The 23,901-nt window shown below is 40.5% G+C and overlaps 2 protein-coding genes across 4 annotated transcripts in view; one reads left to right on the top strand and one right to left on the bottom strand.

Annotated features, from left to right (window-relative positions):
• Positions 1-23,901, bottom strand: part of MTOR (mechanistic target of rapamycin kinase) — a 64,995-nt gene that overhangs the window by 37,031 nt on the left and 4,063 nt on the right. For all 3 annotated transcript variants that reach the window (XM_032201317.1, XM_032201318.1, XM_032201316.1), the window contains exons 6-28: positions 23,329-23,463; positions 22,602-22,877; positions 22,188-22,296; positions 21,136-21,322; positions 20,822-20,950; positions 19,772-20,016; positions 19,400-19,615; positions 18,915-19,120; positions 18,256-18,378; positions 17,763-17,852; positions 17,578-17,670; positions 17,116-17,250; positions 16,643-16,772; positions 16,180-16,430; positions 14,184-14,270; positions 13,429-13,596; positions 13,059-13,171; positions 12,487-12,649; positions 12,136-12,228; positions 11,300-11,446; positions 10,340-10,482; positions 9,117-9,279; positions 8,829-8,974 (exon numbers count right to left, since the gene is read on the bottom strand). In XM_032201317.1, coding sequence (XP_032057208.1) covers positions 8,829-8,974; positions 9,117-9,279; positions 10,340-10,482; positions 11,300-11,446; positions 12,136-12,228; positions 12,487-12,649; positions 13,059-13,171; positions 13,429-13,596; positions 14,184-14,270; positions 16,180-16,430; positions 16,643-16,772; positions 17,116-17,250; positions 17,578-17,670; positions 17,763-17,852; positions 18,256-18,378; positions 18,915-19,120; positions 19,400-19,615; positions 19,772-20,016; positions 20,822-20,950; positions 21,136-21,322; positions 22,188-22,296; positions 22,602-22,877; positions 23,329-23,463 — 3,548 coding nt within the window. The remainder of the gene's footprint in view (positions 1-8,828; positions 8,975-9,116; positions 9,280-10,339; positions 10,483-11,299; positions 11,447-12,135; positions 12,229-12,486; positions 12,650-13,058; positions 13,172-13,428; positions 13,597-14,183; positions 14,271-16,179; positions 16,431-16,642; positions 16,773-17,115; positions 17,251-17,577; positions 17,671-17,762; positions 17,853-18,255; positions 18,379-18,914; positions 19,121-19,399; positions 19,616-19,771; positions 20,017-20,821; positions 20,951-21,135; positions 21,323-22,187; positions 22,297-22,601; positions 22,878-23,328; positions 23,464-23,901) is intronic.
• Positions 1,820-7,276, top strand: ANGPTL7 (angiopoietin like 7). The gene is made up of 5 exons (XM_032201325.1): positions 1,820-2,198; positions 3,908-4,008; positions 4,348-4,542; positions 5,414-5,612; positions 6,850-7,276. The coding sequence occupies exons 1-5, from the start codon at positions 1,820-1,822 to the stop codon at positions 7,017-7,019; spliced, it is 1,044 nt and encodes a 347-aa protein (XP_032057216.1). The 3' UTR covers positions 7,020-7,276.

The following is a 23,901-nucleotide window of genomic DNA, read 5'->3' as shown; positions in this document are numbered from 1 at the left end:
TCTTCCTCTTAGAAAGGAGTCAATGTTACACAACAGTTGTATTTGTGTTCCACCCCTCCAGTACTTTGATGCTTTTATCCTCCCAAATCTTTGCACCCAGGGGAAGGGGGAACAGGCTCATTTCTGTTCCATAGAAAAGCCATTTGCCAGCTGTGGTGCAACTCAGAGGCGAAACAAAAAAAAAAAAAATCTAGCAACAAGTATAACAAAGCTACAAAGGAAGAGGAACTGCATCAACTGGATGATGCTTCCCATTTCTCTAAAAACGAGAATGGGAGATCAGCAATGCTTAATTAAGCAATCTTAATTAAGCAGAAATCCTGCAGCCGCTTTGGACAAGCAAAAAAAATCTAGATGGCAAAATACATCTGCTGTGTTTATTCTCTTTTTCTTTGTAAAAGGAGCAAGATTAGCTTTACTTTGTTTTCGTGGACACCAAGAAGCTTTCACAGCATTTACCCCTTCACTGCATCTTATCTGCCAGTTGTCACAATCATAAGCTTTGCGAGGAGATACAAGAACCCACATGCACTGCAACTGCAGAACAGCCCAGCTGCAGACAAACAACACATCCACAAGGATCTAAAACAAAAGCTGTAGACCTTTTGCAAAAGGCTGCACCCATTGAAGAAGTTCTTCTACTTCAGACAGCTATACTCAACTTTTTAACTGTTCGAGGATATAAAAGCAGAGATGGGAACTCTCTGTATCTCTGTCAGCTGATGTTTGACCTATACTCTGAATGTCTAAAGATTCAGTAATTCTTTAGACTTTACGTAGCCGTGGGCATTTTAATTACCCACAGATGATCTTCCTCTCTTAAAATTGTGTTAATAAACTAACCTCCATTACACAGGAGTTAGACTGATGGGTTCCTGTAAAAAAAAAAAAAAAAAAGAAAAAAGAAAAAAAAAAACACATCTCCTGTCAATTTGAATCACTGTCTTTCACATTAATGTCCTCTTGCTTGTCCACTATGGGTAAACCGAAGCATGGGTTTTGATTTACCTATTTTGCAGACTTCTGTGCACTCCACCCTTAGATATCCCCTCTCTGGTAAGACCAGCACTGAATTCTACAACACAAGTACTTCAGAGACAGTGTCCAGAGAGAGGAGGATTAGATGCTAAACCGGTGAATTTGTTAAAATATTCCCCAAATTAAGAAATATTGCAGGAATATTGCATAGAGTTATTACCCCACGCACAATTTCTGGGCAATATGTTAGTAGGACTTGTTGCAGCTAGGGGTACCTGCTAGGGAGCTACCTTCCTTGAACTTTTTAAAACTCACGTTGTTTGGACAGACTTTTCATGTCCTGGACCTCTAAGGCTCTTATGTTAGTGTAGTGCCAGAGTTAGTCACCAAGAGGGCTACAATCCAATAGGCAATAATTACTGGAAACTTTCCTCATTTCCTGTCCCTCTTCCACACCCCTTTGGGACAGAGCTGAGTGAAGTCTTGCCGGCTCTCCCCAACCTTTCTGGGCAGAAACCTGTTCCAATTTCACTCTGTAAACACCTGATATGAACAGATGAACAGGGAGGAGCCAGAAAGTTCCACATAGCTCCAGGGGGGTGGAAGTAAACAGAAAAATACTATTTAAGATGCTCTGAGACAAACTTCTGAAGTGCACAGACTCTGACAGGAGGGGTCTGAAAAAAGGCTGCTTCTTCAGGCTCCACCTTCAGAGACTCACTTCATTGGAAGAAAGCTAGGTACCAGCCTGCTGTGGCACTTGCTGAAACTTTCATACCTACCCCAGCTGCATTCAGACGACTCGCAGTCAGCTGGAAGTTTTCTGTTACTGTAAGCAAAAATGCCAGGAAGATCGACTGCTCAGCTGGCGTGGCTCTGCATTATCACCGTGTCTGTGGCGATCTATCCAGCACTGCTGCAAAAGCCTCCCAAAAGGAGGACGATCAATGGGAATGCACAGTCCAAGATGACAGGCTGCTGTGATGAGATTAAAGAGCTCAAGTTGCAAGTAGCCAACCTGAGCAGAATGCTGCAGGAGCTGAGCAAGAAGCAGGAAGGTGACTGGGTGAATGTGGTCATGCAAGTGATGGAGCTGGAAGGAAGCACCAAGCAGATGGAGTCCCGCCTCGTTGATGCTGAGAGCAAATACTCTGAAATGAACAACCAGATAGATATCATGCAACTCCAGGCAGCTCAGACGGTCACACAAACTTCAGCTGGTAAGGAGGGAGACTCCAAGCTCCCAAGATGCAACTCTTAACACAAAAAATTAAATAATAATTAGTTCTTAATGCTAGCATGTCCCACTAATGTGATTATCAAGTATGCGTTCTGAATATTTCTGCTTAAAGTACTTCCATAGGCAGGTGATCCTGAGGAAAAGCAATTCAACTTCATGTCAGATGTCCAAAGATCCAGCTATATTTTATTACCTGTATGTCTGTTATCAGGGAGTGGAAAAACTGAGCATAGTGTGCTAACACAGTGATGAACTTGGTCTAATACCTCATTTTCTGAGCACTGAAGTACCACTCCAAGAAAGGGAGCTGCCTTTGTCAGGGAATGGCTCTGGCAGTAATATCCTTTCAGCTCACAGTGCTGATAAGGGGACCAGAAGAGGGTAAAACGATTAGAAATGATCTCTAAGTATCATTGTAGATTTGTAATTGTGTCTTTATGATTATCTCTGAGCCAGAGTAAAAGAGTGATCCATTATTTGAATAATTCTCAAAAATCTGATGGTAGAGATGATGCAAGCTGCGGTACAAGCCTAGCCAAAACACATTTAAATTGTTCAAAAATTCTCTCTTCCCTGGGGGAAGATTTTATTGCACACAGTGATTGCACAGGCCTGTAATAAATGTGGAATGCAGGTGCATTCTGTAGCTCACATACCTGTAAAGAAATTTCTAGGTTTTATTGGCTTTTCTTTTAAAAGGAAATTAATTTCAACAAGCTTAAAACTTCCTTTAAAAAATTGCTGTTGTCTGGGATGACTGCATTTGCAAAAAAAAAAAAAAATTTGGATTTTTTTTTTAATGCAAAGAAAAAAAACTTCTAAATCTATTCACTACATTTTGCCTGCAAGAAGTTCCATTTGGTTAATTTTGACACACCACTCGCTGTTTACAGTAGGTCCTAAAGATTTTACCATGAATGAATCTCATTGGAGCTGTAGTAAAGGTATGGAAAAAATAACAGAAGAAATTGGCCCAGAAGGTATTTAAACAGACATGTCTCACTCCACCAAGTAAGAGATGTTTAGTCTGTACTAAATTGAAAACTGTCAGAACGGATAAAGCCCTGCTTCACCTAGTTTATCTTCCTCAGAATACCTGTGCACATCACCAGCTTCAAGTCAGCTCCTGCACAGGAAGGAAAGGAGGCTTGCAGAGACTGACTGCAACTTAAAAGCCACTGCCTCAGTCACAGGCTCTGGTACAAAAACTGCTAAGTTAATATGCCTCACCCACAAACTCAGCTAACCTGTCCAAGCACACAATCAAAACAGGCACCTGGCAGCAGGCCTATCCATTCTACCGGATAAGTCTTTATTTTTTGGGGTTGGTTGGGCAGGGGGAGGACTGACAGACAACAGGACAGCAAATAAATACCTTCTTACCTTCCAAGCCACATGCACATGCAATGTGAAAAGAAAACTAAGATCTCTCTTTGGATAGGAGAGGTAAAATAAAAAATAGTACACACACACCAAAAAAACACATCACTTGAGGTCCCAGTGCTCTTGCCTCTTGTTCTAATGGATGCATCGATCAAAAGTAAACCATTTCAGGAAGACAGACTTTCAGGAAGTCTTTTTCTCTTCATTACTCCTTGTACTAAAACTAAGCATTACAGAAACCATACATATAGGAGGGGGGTTATTCTTGCTGTTCAGATTCTTACTTTCTGGTTCCGATTCAAGTAGATGCTGTCTATGACTGCTCGTCACTTTATCAGAGGAACTACCGAATCTCTGGGGTTTACAAGCTACCTCCTGATGAATTTCTGGAGAGTCCAGAGCTGGAGGTAAGGAGGTCAAGTCCACAGTGTATATTGCATGTCTTTCGAAATATAATAAAAAAAAAAATACTTGTCTACTACAGAAAGGAAGAGAGCATGAGTTATGATGCCCTGCACTTTGAACCATCATTTTTATGTAGGCAAATTTGGAAGGGATGTAGTTTTGAGTAGGAAAAATGGAAAAAGTTCAGATAGCAGAATTTTTTCTTCTTGTTAAAAAGCTTTTAAACAAAACAGGAAGTTCTTCAACCTGTGAAATCTAGAACAGCACTGTTTCTTGTCTTGTTTCAGAAGAAATTAAGCTTCCTAAGCCTACTGGTAAGCACTACATTTTCCCTGTTCTAGGTGTTTTGTGACATGGAGACAGATGGAGGTGGCTGGACTATCATCCAAAGACGTAAAGTCGGTTTGACATCTTTCAATAGGGACTGGAAACAATACAAGGAAGGATTTGGCAATATTCGGGGAGATTTTTGGCTAGGAAATGAAAACATCTACCGACTTTCAAGACGGCCCACTGTTCTGCGAGTGGAGTTGGAGGTAATTAGGCTGAGAGTGCTCTCAGTCTCAGCAGCCAAAGTGTTTCTTTTCTTTCTTTATGAAGTGATTCTTCTGTAGCAGATAACATCTCCTATCTCTATAGAAGGTCCAAGGAATTTACATGCTTTAATTATAGGAGAAGGATGTAGGAGGGACCTAGTTCAAGATTCAAGGACAGATTCAAGGACAAGGCAAAATTATGTTCTCCAGCAAGCAAAGTCATTAGTACAGCCTTCAGTCTACTTACAGACTGTATCTTCAGGAATGTATGAGCTCTAGAGAATCCTGCAGAATCCACTGCAGACAGAAATCTACCTGCTGACCACCTCAGATTTAAAGATTCACTTAGGTATTTGATAAAGATTTAAAGGCTGAGTCTTCTCCTTTTGCAGCACTTCTTTTCAGTCTGTGTACAAGATGGATTGCATTGTATTACCCCCCAAAATTTCTACAGTCTAATAATGGCTTGGTTTTGACTTAGACTAGCTTATGGCTGGCACAATATCTTTGAGGGATGGGCCATGTACAAGGGAAAAGATGAGCTGAAAATCTAGAAGTTGCTCTTTCATAGAGAACAAAGTGACTTGAGGCAGCACACTATCAAACAAGGGTGTTAAATGTACAAGGTGCACACTAGGTTTCCATACATCTTATTTATTATCAGTGCAGAGAAGACTTGGAAATATGAGGCTTGGCTCAGGGAAGTTTCTTTGTCTTAGCAGAGAAGTTTCAGCAGTGCATTCCTGAGATAGAAAAGGTGCATAAAAAAACTAGGACTGAGAAATGACATGCAATGTGTGCTGTATATCACTAGACTGTGGATTATTTTCAAACCTATTCTAAGGCTTATTTCCTCACTGTTATGTGACAGGACTGGGAAGGTAACATACGCTATGCGCAGTACAAGCAATTCACCCTGAGCAATGAATTAAACAGCTACCGTCTGTTTGTGGGGAACTACACCGGCAACACAGGGCGTGACTCCCTCAGGTACCACAACAACACAGCCTTCAGCACAAAGGACAAGGATAACGACAAGTGCGTGGATGACTGTGCCCAGTTCCGTAAAGGTAAAGCACCCAAATGCCTTCCTGGCCTCAGCGAGCTCTCTGGGTAATTTGCTGAGTGCACAGGACTCTTGCAAAATATCTAGCACCTAGATGGCAAAATTAAGGGAAAGGTATTCCAGAACTCGTCACATGCTTGTCACTTACATGTGAGATCTGGCTATTAAAGCTCATTTAGGAAATCAGGAGGAATTTAGGAGGAAATTCTTCACTCAGGGGGTGGTGAGGCACTGGACCAGGTTGCCCAGAGAAGCTGTGGATGCCCCATCCCTGAAGGTGTTCAAAACCACATTAGATGAGGCCCTGGGCAGCCTGATCTAGTGGGTGGCATCCCTGCCCATGGTATGGGGGTTGGAACTAGGTGATCTTTAAGGTCCTTTCCAACCTAAGCTATTCTATGATTCTGTGATATGATCCTATGATTTAAGCACAGCCAGCCTGTATGTTATAAACATCAGTGCTCTTTGAATGATTTAGTGCCCGCTCTCACATCCACATACTGTTAGCCAGCCTATTACTGCCTTATTTGCCGGACTATCTCAGATGTTGGTGCAATTTAATGATGTAGGAAATTGTTTCAGTATATCTAAAAGGGTTTTTGTTTTTAAATATTTTAATGAAGTTTCAAGTATTAGGGACTTGTAAATACTCTCCTGGGGAGCTATGCCCATCTCAAGGTTCAACCTGAATTCTAATCTCTATTCCTACTCTATTAAAAACCTCTCAGGAAGTTACACTCTTCATTCGATCTGTTATCTTCATCTTTGTGACAGACCTCATATAACTTTCTCCGTTGCATCTTACACTTTAAAATTTTCTGTTCCACCCCTGCCTGACACACAAATAAAACTGTTGATATCTATCCCAAAATAAAGCAGCTTAGTGGCAGTCCAGAAATCTTCTAGTGGCCTTAACGTGACCATACTAAGAAGCCAAATTTATTTCCTATGCTAACTCTCAGAGTCAGAGACAGAAACATGGCAAGGAAATATTTTAAGAGGAACGATCAACTAAATGAAAAGCTAATGAACTAATTTAACTGTTTGACTGTAAAGCCTCTATGTACTCAGTATTTATGTTAAGTTTTCCATTTACCTGTATTAGGGCCACAGACTGAGAATTAAATATGCATTCTGGACACTTTCCTTAGCAAACAGCAATAATTCATGTTATTAATAGAAAACATACCTGTTCTAAATAAATGGCTCACCCGGAATCTGTTAATTTGTTTTCTGAAAAGGTGGATATTGGTACAACTGCTGCACGGATTCCAATCTGAATGGGGTTTACTACCGCAAAGGAGAACACACCAAAAACATGGACGGTATCACCTGGTACGGGTGGCATGGATCAACCTATTCCCTAAAAAGGGTTGAGATGAAGATCCGACCAGAAGATTTCAAGCCATAGAAGAAAGCAATATTTGATCATACAAGCTAAGTGATGCCACTACCAAGAAGGTGGGCAGCTGTCAACACAAAACCCACCATATAATTGTCCACTTCATCTGCGCAACAACTACAAACTATGTACACACACAGTCACTGAGGAACACTAAACACCAGACAGTCACTAGTGTTATCAGGGCTCAAACTTATCTCATCCTCTTAAGACCCTCCAAAGGGATAAATACTGTGTTATAATAGTTTAGGACAAAATGTAAAATACCTCCCGCACTTACAGCACCTTCAGAAAACTTACTGGTGTTCTCACTAGCACTGCAGCTAGTGGATTGCATTAACCAGCTACACAAGGACTGCAAAAAGAAAGCCTCCTTGTTCCCATTCCATCAGTGTCTAGAATAAACATTGCTGAGTAACTCCTTTCAAGAGGGACTGAAATCACAAAAATGGCAGTGGTTTCTAGAAAAAGGAATCACCAATAAGAATTGTCCTCGATGCACCTTTCTTTAGCATATGGTAAATGGCTTACATTCCCACAGAGGAAAAAAATTAAGCTAAAAAACTTTGGATAAACTAATATTGCACAGGTTCTCTCCTGATGTGTTACTGCCATCTCCAGCTGCTGTCTCAAATAAGTCCTCACAGAGGGCTGCATTCAGCAGGTAGAACTGCGGAGGAAGGACTTTTCTCTACAATACTTATTCCTGTTCAGAGACCGCCTAAAGCCTGACAACTGAAATGCTGCTTCCTGGGCTGCCATCAAATTACGTTCATGTTAGAACATAGGTGTGCTATATGTCAGTTAGGAAAAGGAGAACAGTAAGTTAGCCAAGAAAATCCCAAACCCAACCAACAAACTCAACTCAAACTTAACACTTAAAACCAATGTTTCCAAAAAGCAAAACACTACTACACACCAGAAGTTATTAAATCATATGCTAATATATCAGCCTGAGAAATAATAAAATCTGTTCTGTATATTACCCAATTAAAAGTTAAGAGATTTCACGTTGTAAATCAGTATGTTGTTTCTCCCTTATGTAACACAGTGCTGCAAATAACATTTAAAAAACAAAGACTCCTCCCATAGCTATACTGTTGATTGAATACGTTGGAAAAGATAGTTATGGTTAATATTTTTATTAACCTTACAGAGGACTTGAGTCTAATTTAAATTGTTCAGTCTTGTGTGAAATGGGAGATAGTGTCTCGGGAACTGCTTTATGTACGTTTGACTATTAATACTGTAAATTTCAACTGCATGGAACTATAGTTGGAACTACTTTAACCGTGGTCTATAAAGTGGATTTTAAAAACTTCTAAACGTTTTAATTTCTAATAAAAAATTGTCTTTCATTTTTAACTCTTACTTACTTCAAGTCTTTGCTCCTTAACTTGCCTTTTGATACAGAGGTAACAGCTGCACAAATGACTGATACCAGTAAAGGGAACACACTGAATTCTGTATTTTTCCTCAGAAATGTAACGGGGGACTAAGGATGAAAGAATATAGAAGGGGAGAAAACAAAACAAAAAACAAGAAAGCACAGCTCCAAAAAATTAGAACCTGAAGGGTGAGGGGTGGAAATCAGAAAACTCCCCCATCCTTTCCACTTCCTGTGGCTTCTATTGGAATTTTAATCACATAGTAAAAGGGCAGAACTTAGCAGCTAGGAGCATGCAAGCAAAGTTGGTAAGCCTACAACAGAGTCTTGTGGCAGAAAACGAAATCCTAAGAATTATCTAGATTCATCCTGATGGTATCCTAAACTGGGTACTGATATGAAAACAGAAACCTCATCAGTTGTGGTCCTACCTGATAAGAGACTCTAGAATGGCTGGGGTGGGACCCTTTTGAAATTCCAGCTCCTTGTAGTGAAGGGCCTTGGCATATGCTCGACATTTTGCTGCTCTTTCACCCAGGAGGACAATGCCATTATCATCTCTCAGAGGCAATGGACCCTGGGTAAAATCACAAATATCAAAAGCAAACTGAGTACGAGAGAGAGGGAAGTATACATGAATTCTTCACACCCTTTCCATATACTAGATAGCAGCCAGCTAGCCAGAATTAGAAAAAAGAGTTGCCTGACAGCATCTCTACCTTGTCGCTGTGCTCCATGAATTCTGCCAAGTTCAGCAACGTCTGAGTAACCTCTGCGATGTCCTGAGAAGTCAGGGCCAGTTCAATGCTTCGGATCAACTCATCCTGCTGGTCTTCATTCAATTCAGACCAGCATGAAACAAAAGCAGCATTGAAAAGATCTCTGAAAAGGAAAACAAAAAGAGCAAGAGGTAGGGATGAGAAAGTATATTTGACAGGGGACTTTCCCATTTACTCAGAGAAAACTACCTACGAAATACATACATCTCTCTACCTGCGATACATAGCGGTTAGCTTTTACAAAAGCTAACTTCTGCACCAAATACTGCATTTTAAGAATACATAATAGGATGAGACACTATCATAGTACAATGTTGTACTATAATATGCTAGCAAATGTTTTACATTAGGACAGACTCTCCAGAGCAGCACTGAACAGGATGATTGGTCATTTCTCTGGACACACACACAGACACACACTTTCAGTGCTCACTAGAGGACGGCAATAGCTGGAGACTGTACTTGTGGCAAAGCTTGAGAAGAGACAAGGCAGGGTGATGAAAAAAAACAGAAAGTAAGAGCCCTTGTCACTGCTAACACTCTGAAAAAATACTGTGAAATGGGTTTGAGATGCATTTGTAAATATGCATTGAGGACACTAGCATTACTTCTGCCTCCCTAGGAAGTGCTGACCTTTCATCACGTTGTCTCCTCTTCTATTTTGTAAGTGATAAAGCTTACATTAAGACAAAATTAAACCATGGATGAACAGCAGTAGTCAGATTCTTATGCACTTAGATGACAAGGCTATGCCATCATGCAGAGATACACAAGCAACTCCTTACAGCAACATTAAGTTTCGCCAGATACTGGTTGCAAAAGAAATAAAGCCCAGCAGCTTATTCCCTTCAGAAGAATTTTTATCCACCCACAGCAGATCCTTGAAGCTATTTCATACTCTGCTGTTTTTCCAACTTCGCTTTTATGTGCCTTATGTTATTTCTCAACTAATACGAAGAATTCCACTGAAAGATTTTGTGCATATCATGGAGCTGCCAATTGTGAAGGCTGGAAATAAAATCAAGTTGCCAACTATTTGATTTGTCCCAAAGCAGGATCTATCCCTATTATGGAACCTAACAGCTTTTAAGTAACTTTCTCCTTACGATCTCTGGCTTCCATCTGTAATTTCAAGTGATCTGAAAAACACGTAAATACTCTACCGAGCCATGGGATTATACGCCTGAGCCAGGGCCCAGCATGAGCGCAAGGACGGTGAGGAGGAATCTTTGAGCAGCTCCAAACTCAGTCTTCTTAACCACTCTAACCAGTCATCTTTGGAGACTCTTCTTGCTGCTCCCCAGGCCTGAAGTATAAAGCAAGACAATTTAACTTCAAATGAAGCACAATCCAAAAGCAGAAGAAATCCATCACCAGGCAGAATTACTTCTTCATAGCTCCAAATCACATTTCTGAAATTCCCTTTTCAATTCCCTGAAATCCATTTACCTTGTCCAAATCATTTGCAGTTGTTCAGTCTAATTTCTAAGAAATCTTCCCTAAATGTATTCCTGTCATGACAAATATTTAACATGAATAATTCTTTCCCTACAAAAATACATCAAGAGATGAAACCACTGTTGAAAGATCAGCTTAAAAATACTTAATGCATTTCGAATTACATTTCTAAATCCAGCATTTTCAAACTAATTCATCCTGCTATTGCACTGAGTGCTGCATACATTTACTGTTGAAAGTAGCTTAGCTAATATTTAGCTATATTAAGATCTACGCTGGCTTGAAGAGAATATAAGAGAAGATATGAGAAGTGGTTTAATAAAAAGAGGCAGGGGCTCTGAAATAATGTGTCTAGAAGCTATAGATGATTCTTTGTAATCAAGGAAGTCTTGTTCATACTTCCCATATAGAGAAAGTGTCAGGATTACTTCATGGTTGTTAATAGCCTGGCAATTCAACTGCTCCTATCTTTTACGTTGCTTAGAACCTTCTGATTTTAAAGAGAGTCTCAGACACTACTTTGACCTTAGTTCTTGTCCAGAACTAGCAACAGAAAAGAGATGTAAACAAACGTTGTTTAGATGCACTGGACAAACTCCTCAGTTGAGACACAATAGGTCCTCCCTTCAGTGGCAAACTCCTGCTGTGCAGAGCTGAACTTCTACCTTCTGCAAGTTGATGGTGCTAACGTGTAATTTCTTCATTGGACCTGTTTCCACTGGACCACTGGCCAAGGTTTCTCCCTGGTTGCTTCTTAACATCCGGTGCTGATAAATCAGTGGATCCTCCTCTTCATCAGCTAGAGTATAACCCTACAATAAAATGGTTTACAACCAAAATCACACCCACACACATAAAAGCAATTTTCTACAAGCCAAATGGATGATAAAGTCAGTGCACTATCTAATCTTACAGCTCAAGTTGTGATGCAAACAACTGTGATTCATAATGATTATCACAGCTTATAAACCAGTGAACTCAAATGATAATCCCTTTCCATTTAAGATAACTTAATAAGTATTAGCTCCTAGTATTAAAGGACAGAAAATAAGCACTCTTTCCTATTTATCTTGCTCCTAGGTCTGGGACAGCTGCATGCTGCTTGTCCTATACTACTCAAATTACAAAGCAACTACTGGGTTTTTGAAACATGAGCCCTATTACAGAAAAGGGGACATTGTTACCTTAGTATTAAATCCTGGCACTTGTGGAAACAGTTCAGGAAATCCACATTTAAAAACAACCAAGAGAAAAAGTAATGACACTGGTTGCAAACACAAGTTCATACCTAGAACTTGTAGTGATTTTTCTATAGGAAGTAATCGATACCAGCTGACATCAATTTTCCCATTGTAATCTCAAGTATGGCTCTGTAAGGATATTTTAACACATACAGCAACAACTATTGTTCATCTTATGAGTAACTTGAAGCGAAGCCTCTCTTCACTACAGCTACATCAGTTTCAACATGAAAACATTCCCGAAGTATCCTTATGCTCACCTTTACAATCCTGCAGATAAGAACGTCATAGCGTTGATGGTTGATTCTGTGTCGCACCAGAACTTTGTTCACCATCGGGATAAAAATCTGGTACTGTACAGGGGAATGCATCAAAATCTGGGTTACTCAGTCTCACCAAGAACAGTAAAAGTCTACCTTTCACTGATCTTATAAGAAACCAATTCTGAAGGTCTGATTCAGTAACTCCTGATTCCAGAACCAACTAAGAGCAGGAAAGCGTGTTTTCTTTAAAAATCCAGAATGAGTGTACTACAAACAATCAACTTTAAGTTCTTGATCTTTGAGACAATTCCTGCCTCTATAAACTTGCAAGCCTTAGAAGAATATTACCTTCTTTCCCAACTGAAATACCAAAGAGGAGAGTGTGTCCATTGCAGTTGTTCGTAGCTCTGGGCTCTGATCTAGTGTTCGCACAATGGGATGAATAATCCGTGAAGCATAATCAGTAAAATCCAGGGACTCTGTCAAGCGGTCCACTGTTTCTAGAGCAGCTCTAAGGTCAGAGCAGAAAGAAGGGAAGACTTCTAATCTCTCACAGTACAAGAGAAACAGAATGTTAAAATATTAGTGATTCATGCTCAGATTTCCTAGCCATCAACAGTAATAGCAAAAACATGTCACCAAAATCATTAATGCAGCTATCACTTGCAGGACAGCTTGCAAGTTGCAGAGACTAAAATTCTGGCAGGTGAGAAACAGAAAAATACTGTCTATACCCAAGTAAAGTAATAACAGTGCTGTGATGTCCAACTGAGAATAACCTTCCGTAATGAGTTAACACAGAGAAAACCTGTGGAAGAAACTAGGCAGTAATTCATTTACACATGGCCAGGACAACTACTGAGGAACCTGAATATCACAGGTAAAAAAAAAAAAAAGTCTGCAGAGCCACTAACACTTACTTGCGAGCCACTACTGGGACGTCTGGGGCATCAAATAGCTTTACAATGGGAGGTAGTAACAAATGAAGGTAGTCATCCAGGTTAGCTCCAAAGAGCTGGATTGCATTCAGTAGCTGGAGGGAAAAATGACCCAATGTGACCCAGAGTCAGGAAAGATGCATTCTAAGTAAATCAGTATCCAGTGAAAAGTTGCTTTGACCCTGCACTTTAAACACATTATCGTCTGTGTCATTTCACCCTAAGCTGAACTGCATCTCTAACCTGCTTGCAACACACCAGCTGTAGAAGCCTTTCTGGAATAAGGCACATAGCCTGCACCTGCCTTAGCAATACCCCAAATCAACCCAGCTGGCTGCAGCTTCCCACTTACCTTGACAGAGACAATACGACTCTGACTATTGTCATGCATGAAGACCCGTAACATGTGAGGAATGAGCTGAGGCAGATAGAGTTTGAACTCGCCTCCTAGAGCCACCACAATTTGCTCGATAAGTAGGATAATTGTGCTCTGTATGGAGTTGTTCATGACCCAGAAGTCCTACAGAAGAAAAAGAAAGAAAGAAAGAAAGAAAGTGGTTCTCTTTCAGCTGAGCTGTACCAGTTGCAAGAAAAGCAGCTTGTGGAAGACAGTATCTAGTTAAATTCAGGCTTGCAGGGAGGAACTATACTTCTCTTGTAGTTATATAAGTGGGTGGTTCTGGTTTGTTTTAAAAACATTTGGTGCCTCTCCAGTATGTTTAGAGCTGTTAAAAACAACCTCTAGGCAATAGATTTTTCCTGACCTCTAAGTGTTTGCAAACAGTACATGAAAATGAAATGAAATGCCATCTATTTATGAACTCCAAACACCTCTTGTTAAAACTATGTATTATAAAGTATTAAATACAAAAAACCCAAGAACTCTAAAGAATTCAGGCACTTGCAAATACCAGGAGCTGCTCTTATTGCCGTTACTCAAAATAATATACATTATTTTTCCAAATAGATGTTATTTCAAAATGCAATTATTGCTTCAAATAAACAGAATTTGTGCTTAACTTATGAAGGAATTGATGCATTTGACAATGACAGAAGCTCTATCCGCATTTTCTGATAGTGAAACATTGGCTTAAAAATTGTACTCACTCTCATGAGGGTGACAATTTCATCCATATAGGGCCGAATATGACTTCTCACAAAGGACACTAACATCCCTAGCTGCTGGAACAGGAACTGGAAGGAAAAAATGGGCAGTAATCAATGTAGCTATTTAAACATCAGAGAAACTCTGGGTGAACTGTGTTTCACAAGCAAATTGCAAGCTCAGTTAATGAACAAACAGCATGCAAAGCTTCTATATGCTCCAAATCTGGGGCTAAATTCTTAGCAGCTTCATCTCAGGGGTAATTTTATTATTATTTATTTTAAACTTGTATTAAAAAATGATGGGCTCAAAGCCTTATACAGTCAAGCACACAAACATTTAGGTAAGCAAATTTAGAATGTGTCAGAATAGACTTGCAAGCACAAACTCCAAGACTTCTGCTACTACAGAGCTTTGTAATTCATCTTTGAAGAATGCTTCCAAAAATTTAGCCCATAGCCTTTTCCCCCTGCCTGTAAGCAAAATTGGAACAAATTTTAAGATACTCCTTCTGCACTCTTCCTCATCCCCACCAAGATGTATTGGTGCAAAGTTACTGGGAAAGAGAGTTTGGTCCTTGACATATTGCCAGATATATCACAATTTTTTCTGAAGGATGATTGATACCATTAGAGAATTTTGACTGAGACAATTTTATCCATATATACTATGACAGCTTTGCAATTCCTTTTCCCCTAACACAGTCTTTCATTCACTCATGGCAATGAATTTATTTTGGAAATTTATATGAAATAATGTGGGTAAAATCTCCTTGTCCATAAAATACACGTATATAGTCTTTTTCCTAGGAAAATAGGAATACGTAAATTATTATAATATTAAATTTCATTCATTCATGCAGTATTTGAAGACTACAGTGACAAGATACAGTGAAAGTGGAGCTCAGAGAAAGATTACAGGGTTTTGTGAAAACTGAGTAAGAAATAAGATCAGCTTCTTTAGTGAGAGCAGTACACCTATATTTACCACAAATGAACTCTGAGCTCCTGTACTGTGCCTTTTGTTGGTGTTGAGAGAGGGTGCTTAAATACAGGACAAGGACCTGCCTCCTTTAGGCTTTAGTGTCACGTGTACCCACCTCAGCTCTTCTCCCCAGTACACTTTCACCATCTTCTTTTACCTGAAAATTTTTAAACAGAGTGTGCACAACTGCATAGCTTTCAAGCAAATCAGATTAGTCAGGTCTAGGAGTTTCAACCCCAGGCACGAGAGGTTTTTCTTCCAATTTGAGTAGTAGTTCAGTCTGGGAGAAAACAGTGGCTCTATAGCAGGGTTGGGATTCTGCAAGGGAACACCCATCCCATGTACACAACACAGTAGCAATAACCAGTACAAACTGCCCTTTCCACCCCAGAGATTGTTTTCAGCAGCCTGAGAAAAAGGCTCAGCAAACAGCAGCCATCTCTGGTTAGATGCAGATTAGGCCCATTCTCATCTTCACACAATTCTCATTTCCTTCTAAAACTGTAACTTAAGTGGGAAGGAAGAGAAAATGCTGCTGTGGAATCAACACCCACACTGCTCTGAATGTTAGCAGACTGTAGCAAATTCAATTTTCTTCCTCACAGATGAGTCAAAGTACATGGTTGCATCAGAAACTTAAAGAATCTACCTCTGCTATATAATAACTATTTGCAACAGTACATTAATGCAGAGATCGCTGAAAGCTTTGGGAGCTGCATTAGCTGTTTTCCTGAAAAAGACTAGCTTAATGAAAAAAACAGGATCAGGTTTTGTTCATCTAAGGTTTATGCTCAGAAGCAACTATTTTAATAAGCAGCAGAAAAATTGTTTCCACTGGATATTCTACCAAACGCTCGTAGGAAAGAAAAAGCAGAGCTGTACCTCACTTCTGCAGCATGCTTGACAGCAACACATAGCACAGCAATGCCCAAAGCCAGTTGCGTTTGCTTTTAAATGTATTCTTGTTTTAGGGCAGGGGAACAGGAGGGAAGGAGCGATCCCCAGTACACTCACCTCTCGGATGGCACCATCACAAACCCTTATTACATTAAGGAACGTTGGCATGACCTGGGGCAGGAACTGCACACACTTCAGCCCAAGGGATTTGAAAATAAAGGTGATGGCCTGAACTACCATAGTGTGGTGCTGGGACAAGGACTGATCTCGGAAAATTCTCATCAGTGCCACCATGGAGACAGCTGGATAGAATTCATCCAGAGGGAGGTTTCCCATGTTCACCAGCATCTCACTGGTACTGTAGTCCGCTAGGAGAAAGAAGTTAGTGTCACAAGCTACATATTAAATTCTCTCCAATACCATTTCAGGAACATCCAAGTACAAAGTGAAATATAGCTAATCTGCTCAGAAGAAAAAGACAAACAGGTAATACATAAATTAAAAATAAAGACCTGTTTGTAGGTCACAAAGGTATTCATTTGAAAGAGAAGTGAAAATAGATGCTTCTCCAGATGCTTACAAGAATCCTGGCTGGATTTGGACTCTGAGAGGCTGACAGCTGAAGCATCACGTGACTGATCAATCATGCCAATGTTCACTTTGTGTTTGTAGGGGTCCAAAGCACCCAGCAGCCCTAACACACGAATAGCCTGACAAAAGAGAAATGGAAAGAAAATTAATCAGAAATGCATCACTAATGCAAAAGTCAACACAGGAATCCAGGTATTTGGAAAGGTGCTGAGGATTAAAGAGAAAAGACCTGGATATAAAAGGATTGCCTGGAGAAAGCACCTGTCCTTTCCATTCAACTGCTGGAGGCCATTTCACTGACACACATTTTTACCCTTTCAGTTTTGCTTATTTTACTTTTATCAGCCACAACAATAATCTTTCACCTTTTTTTCTTTAAATATAGATATTCAGAGGGATTTATTTGAAAGCTCTCTTGAAAGAGCTGCTAGAAACAGTCGTGAGACAGCTTTGTGTTCATACCTCTCTACGGGTGCCCTGGTTCTGCTCAGTCTTCAGGAAGTTCAGAAGCACCTCCAGTAAAGTTGGGTACTTCCTGTATGGTTCCACCACATAACCAGTGCTAGCCACAAGCTGTCCCAGTGTCCAAAGAGCCACCTGGAATGATCAAACGCAGAGACGAATAAATTCACTACTCAAAACTAGTATGTCATGCTGCAATCCAGTCTGTAGTTTGAAAGCCTCTATAGCAAGTGTTTTTAATAAGTCATAGTAAGGAAAGTGATAATCAACAATTTATTAGACCAGGTGATTGATTTAATTGCCCTTACTCAGAGTTACAATTCAAATAGGCACCAAGAGCGAGTTTGAGTGTTCCAAAAATACCGCTTCGCCTTTTTTTTCTTCTTTTCCTTCAAAAAGTTAATTTTGCAGCACTTCTCAGAAGAAGCACTGCAGTCCCTTATCAAATTGTCAAAAACTTACCTGTCTTTTAGCCAGCAAGGAGGAGTCCTGTAGCATATCCATAATTATAATGAAGAGTTCATCTACCCACTTCCTCATCTCCAGCCCGCTGACCTATTGAAAATGACAAAAAAATTATTCATCTAGCACTGCCAGAAGCTTGACAACTGGCAAGCATGGTCAAGAGGTACCTGCAGTATCCCTACCTGTGCAAGTTCCCCAATGGTAGCTAGGACGTTGTTAATCACCCCTGGATTTGGATCTGGATCAGGATCTTTCAGTTTCACTATCAGTGCCTGGTAGGTGACAGAGGAACAGATTATAATATGTTGAGAAGACTTCTTGCTGTACATACAGTACCCAAAATGTTCTTTCCTTTTGTTTATGCCCAAAATCCCTCAGGGGCTGACCTTGCATCATGGCGATTACTTCAACAGTAAATGAAAACTTGGTTTTACATATGCTATGCAAATCCAGAATCAAGTTAGGCTGCACTGTCTATATGTTAGGCTATACATGCATTACTGTAGGCGACATCCACACCAATCTGATTTTCTATTGCTACAATGAAGCAGAACAGCAGCTTCTGACAAAGGCTGTGGGTCATGCATTCACTGGCTATATCATCTCACTCCAAAGCCATGAGAAAATGTGTGTCTGTGAGAGAGGGAGACAGAGAAGGATAGAGCCTCACTCTACCTTAAGGATAGGCTCCATATATGGACGAATGAGGCGTGGAGCGTTAGAAACCAGGTGACCCAGCATCCTGGCACTCTGCTCTTTAATCCTACCAACACCACTGTGTTCCAGCTCTGTTAGAATCTGTAAAAAAAAAAAAGACAACAGAAGCATAAGAAAGGGAAGATAAAAGGTAGGTAAAAACTCTTTGGATTTCCTTTTCTCCTGTCCAATGACAACAGAAGGAAAAAGCAATCTCAGCACTTGTAAATGGTGTTCTACATTTACACTCTGTCCAGTCAGTTATGTCTAAATGGAGCTAAAGTTAATCAACATTAACTGGAATTTATGGCTTCAGTACTGATCTACCTGGATGAAACAATACCATCCATTCACCTAAAAGCAGAACAGAACATTCTTCCTCAATACAGACTGAAAGCACTCCAGAAAGACTAATGTGGGTGAAACAGTGACTACTATCCTCTCCTCCTTAATACATCCCTAGAGCTTCAGTACATCTATCAAGAAGAAAGACTTACTGAAACCTGCTAAGCTGGGTGATGAATATATCCACCCACTCCCCCCGCATTCACTACAGTTGGGTAGCCCAGTTCTTTAACATCATTTTAATCTCAATTACCAAATACTCCATTCTCACTGCAGCCATCCCTCTCCATTACCTGGATTAACATCTTGCGCAGGAAAGGCATGACAAAAGCAGGGTTCATGCTGCTCAGGCGACCCACAGTACAGATGGCCAGCTCTCGGATTTCAAATACTTGATCATTCAGGGCCACAAAAAGAGCTTGCAAATTTTCCGCCTGGGCAAGGTGAGCATCAAATCGCTCATCCAGAGAAGCCAACACACAGAAGCGTATATCAGGGTCTGCAAGAACATATTTGTTTTTCTTTAAATGCCATAAACTGTTCTTATTATTGCCCTTATTCACAACTGGCCTCAAACACTCTTCACAGCTTCAGAAATACGACAAGAGCTTCTCCAGCATAAGATACTACCTCAGTGTTTTACCCATGAGAAACACGCTAGTTTCTTAAGTTAATGTCAAATATGGTCAAGCCATACCACCACCATTATATCTTCACCTGCTCATGTGCAAAATGAATTTACAGTAGGAGAATCCATTTCACTGAACCCCAAACTAACCTGGGTCTGTTATTCCAACCACAAGCAGTTTGCTGAGAACATCAGCCACAACCTGCACTGCTGTCTGACTGACCACATGGGCATGGCCACTGATCAAGTGGATGGAAGGCGTGAGCAAGCGAGAGCAAGTGCGGGCTGCTTCCATCCGGATCTCCTTGTGCTCGCTGTTCAGGAAGTGGTCTGCACAGTGCCGCACAAACTGAGTCAGCGAATGACCTAGAAAGAAGATGGGAATTTAATACAGGTTTACCCCTTGAATACTGGCCTTATTGGGAATAGGATTTTGAAGAGAATATTCTGAGTTATCCTGCTATTTGTGCTCCAGTGCAGTAATGTTTATTTCCCATACCCCCTACTCATCTGCTTTCTTACCTTCAAACTCAAAGCTGCCCAGTGTACGCAGGGCAAGGGTGATACTACCCACGTCACTGGCTTCTGGGATATTGGTGAGGCTTGGGGAGGCCAGCTGGTGAGCCAGGCCCTTTGGCATGCCTGGATGTCGCAGAGGCTTGTGCATTAGAACAAGGGAGAGCATTTTCAGCAGCCCATCCTGGATATCCTTCTTTAGCTGGGGGATCTGACGACTCAAGTCGTACAGCACGGCTGTTAGAGCAGGGCTGAAGGTAAGATGCAGACAAAGTCATTAGAACAGAAACAGTAAGAGGTGCATATTTCACCTTTTTCTTTATGCCTTCTCTATCAGAAGATACTTGTGGGCATTTGCACATCGCACCAACACCTACCAGCAGAGCACAGGGGTCCTTGTATGAACTCAGGCATATGAACAGAGTTCTTGTATGAACTTGGTGAGTAAACCACTTGGACCGCAGCATATGTTACTACAAATTTAAGTGATTCCTTGTACTTGTGCTCTTTAGACACAAAACCAACTAAATTCAATTCCAGGTGGTAACATTAAACATCCACGTAGCACGGAGTTACTTAGATTTCTCCATACCCTCCCATATTGACATATTCACGACCTAGGAGATTTCCAATAGGAACTATGAGGCTGAACTCTGAAGGTGACAGAAGCTAGGTACAAATATTCAGCATTCTCCTTCCCCGTCAATACGATACAGCAGGGATCTGCAGGCCTTCAGAGGTTTTCTAAATTTTTGCGGGTTGTTGCCAAATGTGTTTGAACATAGGAAGTAACAGAGATTGCTTTTGAATTCATTAGTTTTTTTTTGTTTTTTTTTTTTTTTAAGACTACTTTATGCAGACACCAATGCTTTTAAGAAATTCAAAGGACATATGATGCTTAAAACATATTATTCTTCTGAAAGAGCAATCAATACAGACTACTTAAAAGCAATAAACTTCATTCTCAATCTGAACACTTTTAAGATCTCCTTCTGCATAGCCAACAATGCCATCCAGTGGCTGACAGAAAGACATGCACTTGTGCCTTGTATTTACCTCAGGCCCACAGCCAGCATAGGTTCCAGAAGCTCTTTGATGTCCTGCTGGATACTTGGTCCCATGGCTCGTGCCAGCATACTAATACAGGTGAAGACTGTAGCATCAACCTGAACAGACTTCTGCCTCCTGAAAAGGGACCACACAGAAGTTAAGAGAAGTTGCTATTTTTTAAACACTTTCTCATCCTACTTGCGTTGTCCATCTTAACAAAAATACCTTTGATTTTAACATGGCAATCTCACTCCACATGATAAAAATTATACAAAACTGGTGTTTCAGTTTCTTCTCAAACCTAACCTTCAAATACTTACTTGTGGGCAAAGTCCTTTGGTGGAAGAGCTGCCTTTATGATTTCAAGGACTTTTGGCAGGTAAGCTTGAAACTCAGATCGCACAGCTACAGAAAGTAAACCCAAGGCCTGGAAGGCTGCTGTACGCTCCTTCTCCTTCTTCACACAGCTGAGAACATGGTTCATAGTGTCAGGAAGATACTGATCAGCTGCCACCAAGAGAGAGCAAAACAGATATTGGAGGTCCCTTAGGTTTATGTAGTTGCATCAAATTCGCAATTAAGCCTTTACAAGTATAAAACCAGGGGAGAGCCACTGCAATATAAAATTTGCTGACACCAGCAGTGGCAAACACACTGCTATATGATAGCATTCCTAAAGCCCAGAAGGCTTTTTTTTTTTTTTTTTTTAATTTTAAATAAATTTCACCAAAATGAAAGAGTTACAAGAGAACATTGCAGCAGGTGATCCATGACACCTCCTACAGATTCTATACAGGAACAAGAAGCAAGCATCTTGTTATTCTAAATTTCCAATCAATCATTATAATAAAGACAACAGAAACTTTCTCCAACCTACTTGGATCAGTTTAATGACATGCCTCCAACTCAGATGTTCTTCTAAACTTGCTTGATAAATCAACTGAACTGCAGTAAAGCAGCAGCTATTTCCCATTTTACCTTGAGATTTCCTGGCAGATGTAACAGAAAGAGGAAAACAACTCTGCTGATAATATTAGGGCTATACGGATTGCAATCAAGAGAGCAGAATGCAACCATAAGTTTGAACTGAGAAAAGACAAAAATGAGGTTCTACTTCTTAGGGTACTGATTACAGAATTCAGAAAATAACTTTCAATCCATTCACTAAATCAGAGGAACATTTTGGCCTTAAAAAACAAACAAAAAAACACCTGCCCTTCCACCACTTGCATGGAGGAATTTATCTGCTCATCTTCCAAGCACAATGTTTCTACTGCTGCATCGCCTTCACAAACTCATCTGGACAAAAGAGAGCTGGCTAACTTCCAGTCCAATTTCAGCAACACTAACATCCAGCCATCTGTCTCCTCACCTGTGAATGCTGAAGGACGGAAAGCTGCCAACCGTGGTAGCAGATTGAGAACTGTCATCTGGATCAAAGAATTTTTGCTGGTTCTGCACTTGAGAACCCACTGGCACACCTGAAAGGACACAGATTGAGCTCTGAAGGATGGCTGTTGGTAGTAATGCATGACCATTTATTACCTGGGTGCCCGAAGGCATTCCACTGACATTTGGCTTCAGAACCTATCAGGAAGACAGATAATCAAGACTGCTTCCAAAGAAATTAAACCATTGCTCTAACAGACAGTGACGCAACCAGAATATCAGGTTTGATACCTCAGTTCAGTATTAGGCAGCATTGACCTCTGTATCCTTATTAGGCAGGCAATTATATGACAAGAACCAGTGTTGTGAATTTTGGTAGACAAGAATGAACACTTACCTGATCAAACTTCTCTTCCATTAGATCCCTGCAGCATCGACTTTCTACCAAGGTAGACTTTGCTGGCACAGGTGAGGTTGCGAAGCCCATGATTCCTTGGTGGGCACTGTACCCCAGCAGACCAGCCAAAGCGTTTGACTGAGAGGGCTGAAGAGACTGGAAGCTAGTGAAGGGAGTGATGTGGCGAGGTTTGGTACTAAAGCCCATCAGGTCTTTGCAGTACTTGTCATGCACAAGCTGCTGCTGAGTGATCTCCTCCATCTCCTCTCTAAGGCGCTAGACAAAGTAGAAAAGCATGTTTGGTAGCCGGCTAAAAGATGCCCAATCTAGTGCTACCTACGTTTCCTGAGCAGCATCCTTTACCACTGATATCCAAATGGCTGGAAAACAGCAACTAAGCAAAATTCAGCAAAAATATTTCAGTATCTGATATGAAACAAGAGAAACTGCATTCTGTATAATTCTTTTACATTTTAATTAATTCAATTAATAACACTTTCCATCAGAGCTTGACACCTATGCAGCCAAAACATGCTGCTGTTATTTCCCCAACACCTCTCAATTTAAAATAATCAATACTCTGAGTCCACGTTCAGATAACTTTTCAGCCCAACAACCCCATTTCAAACACAGAGGATTATTTCCACAGATTACTGAGCTGCTACCAACTGTTAATCAATAAATTGGCAGCCAAAAGCCGTAATCCTCCTCTTGTTAATTTGCTCACCTCTCCCTCCATACTGCTGATTCTCACTAGCTCATTGAGGATCAATAAGGCACCATGGATTCGGTCATCACGGTTCATTCCTTTCTCCTTGGCCAAAGTCTCATCAAAACCCTTCTCAGCCTCTTCGTATGTATGCTTGGGGAAAGAAAAAAAAAAAAAGAAAAAGCTCAATGACCATAACAGAAGCAAAGCCTGTGAAAATGGAGTAATATTGCCAGTCAAGAGTTACTGACATCCTGTAATTTTCCAATAGCCACAAACCTCAACTGAACAAGAGGAGAATATAATACCACAAAATTAAGAATCATATGGAAGTTGTGAACTCTGCAACAGAGTATGTTTAACAGCATTAATGAAACAGCCAGCCAAGCCATGGTACAAATTTCATCAATATCTGTGTTGCTTACTTGACCATGAGGAATCAAAGTTCACAACATCTGCCTGCACTTTTCAAACCTTAATTGATATTATGAAGCTTGAATCCATGTGGCAATGGCAGCAAAGCTGAAGATCAGGCAGGAGAATCTTTGCCTAATACAGTCAGTTTTACTAGCGTAGAAAAAACTTATCTGC

The sequence above is a fragment of the Aythya fuligula genome, chromosome 21 (assembly GCF_009819795.1).
Source record: "Aythya fuligula isolate bAytFul2 chromosome 21, bAytFul2.pri, whole genome shotgun sequence".
Classification (NCBI taxonomy): Eukaryota; Metazoa; Chordata; class Aves; order Anseriformes; family Anatidae; genus Aythya; species Aythya fuligula.
The sequence above is the reverse complement of the archived record's forward strand: the minus strand, read 5'-3'. Positions and strand labels throughout refer to the sequence as shown.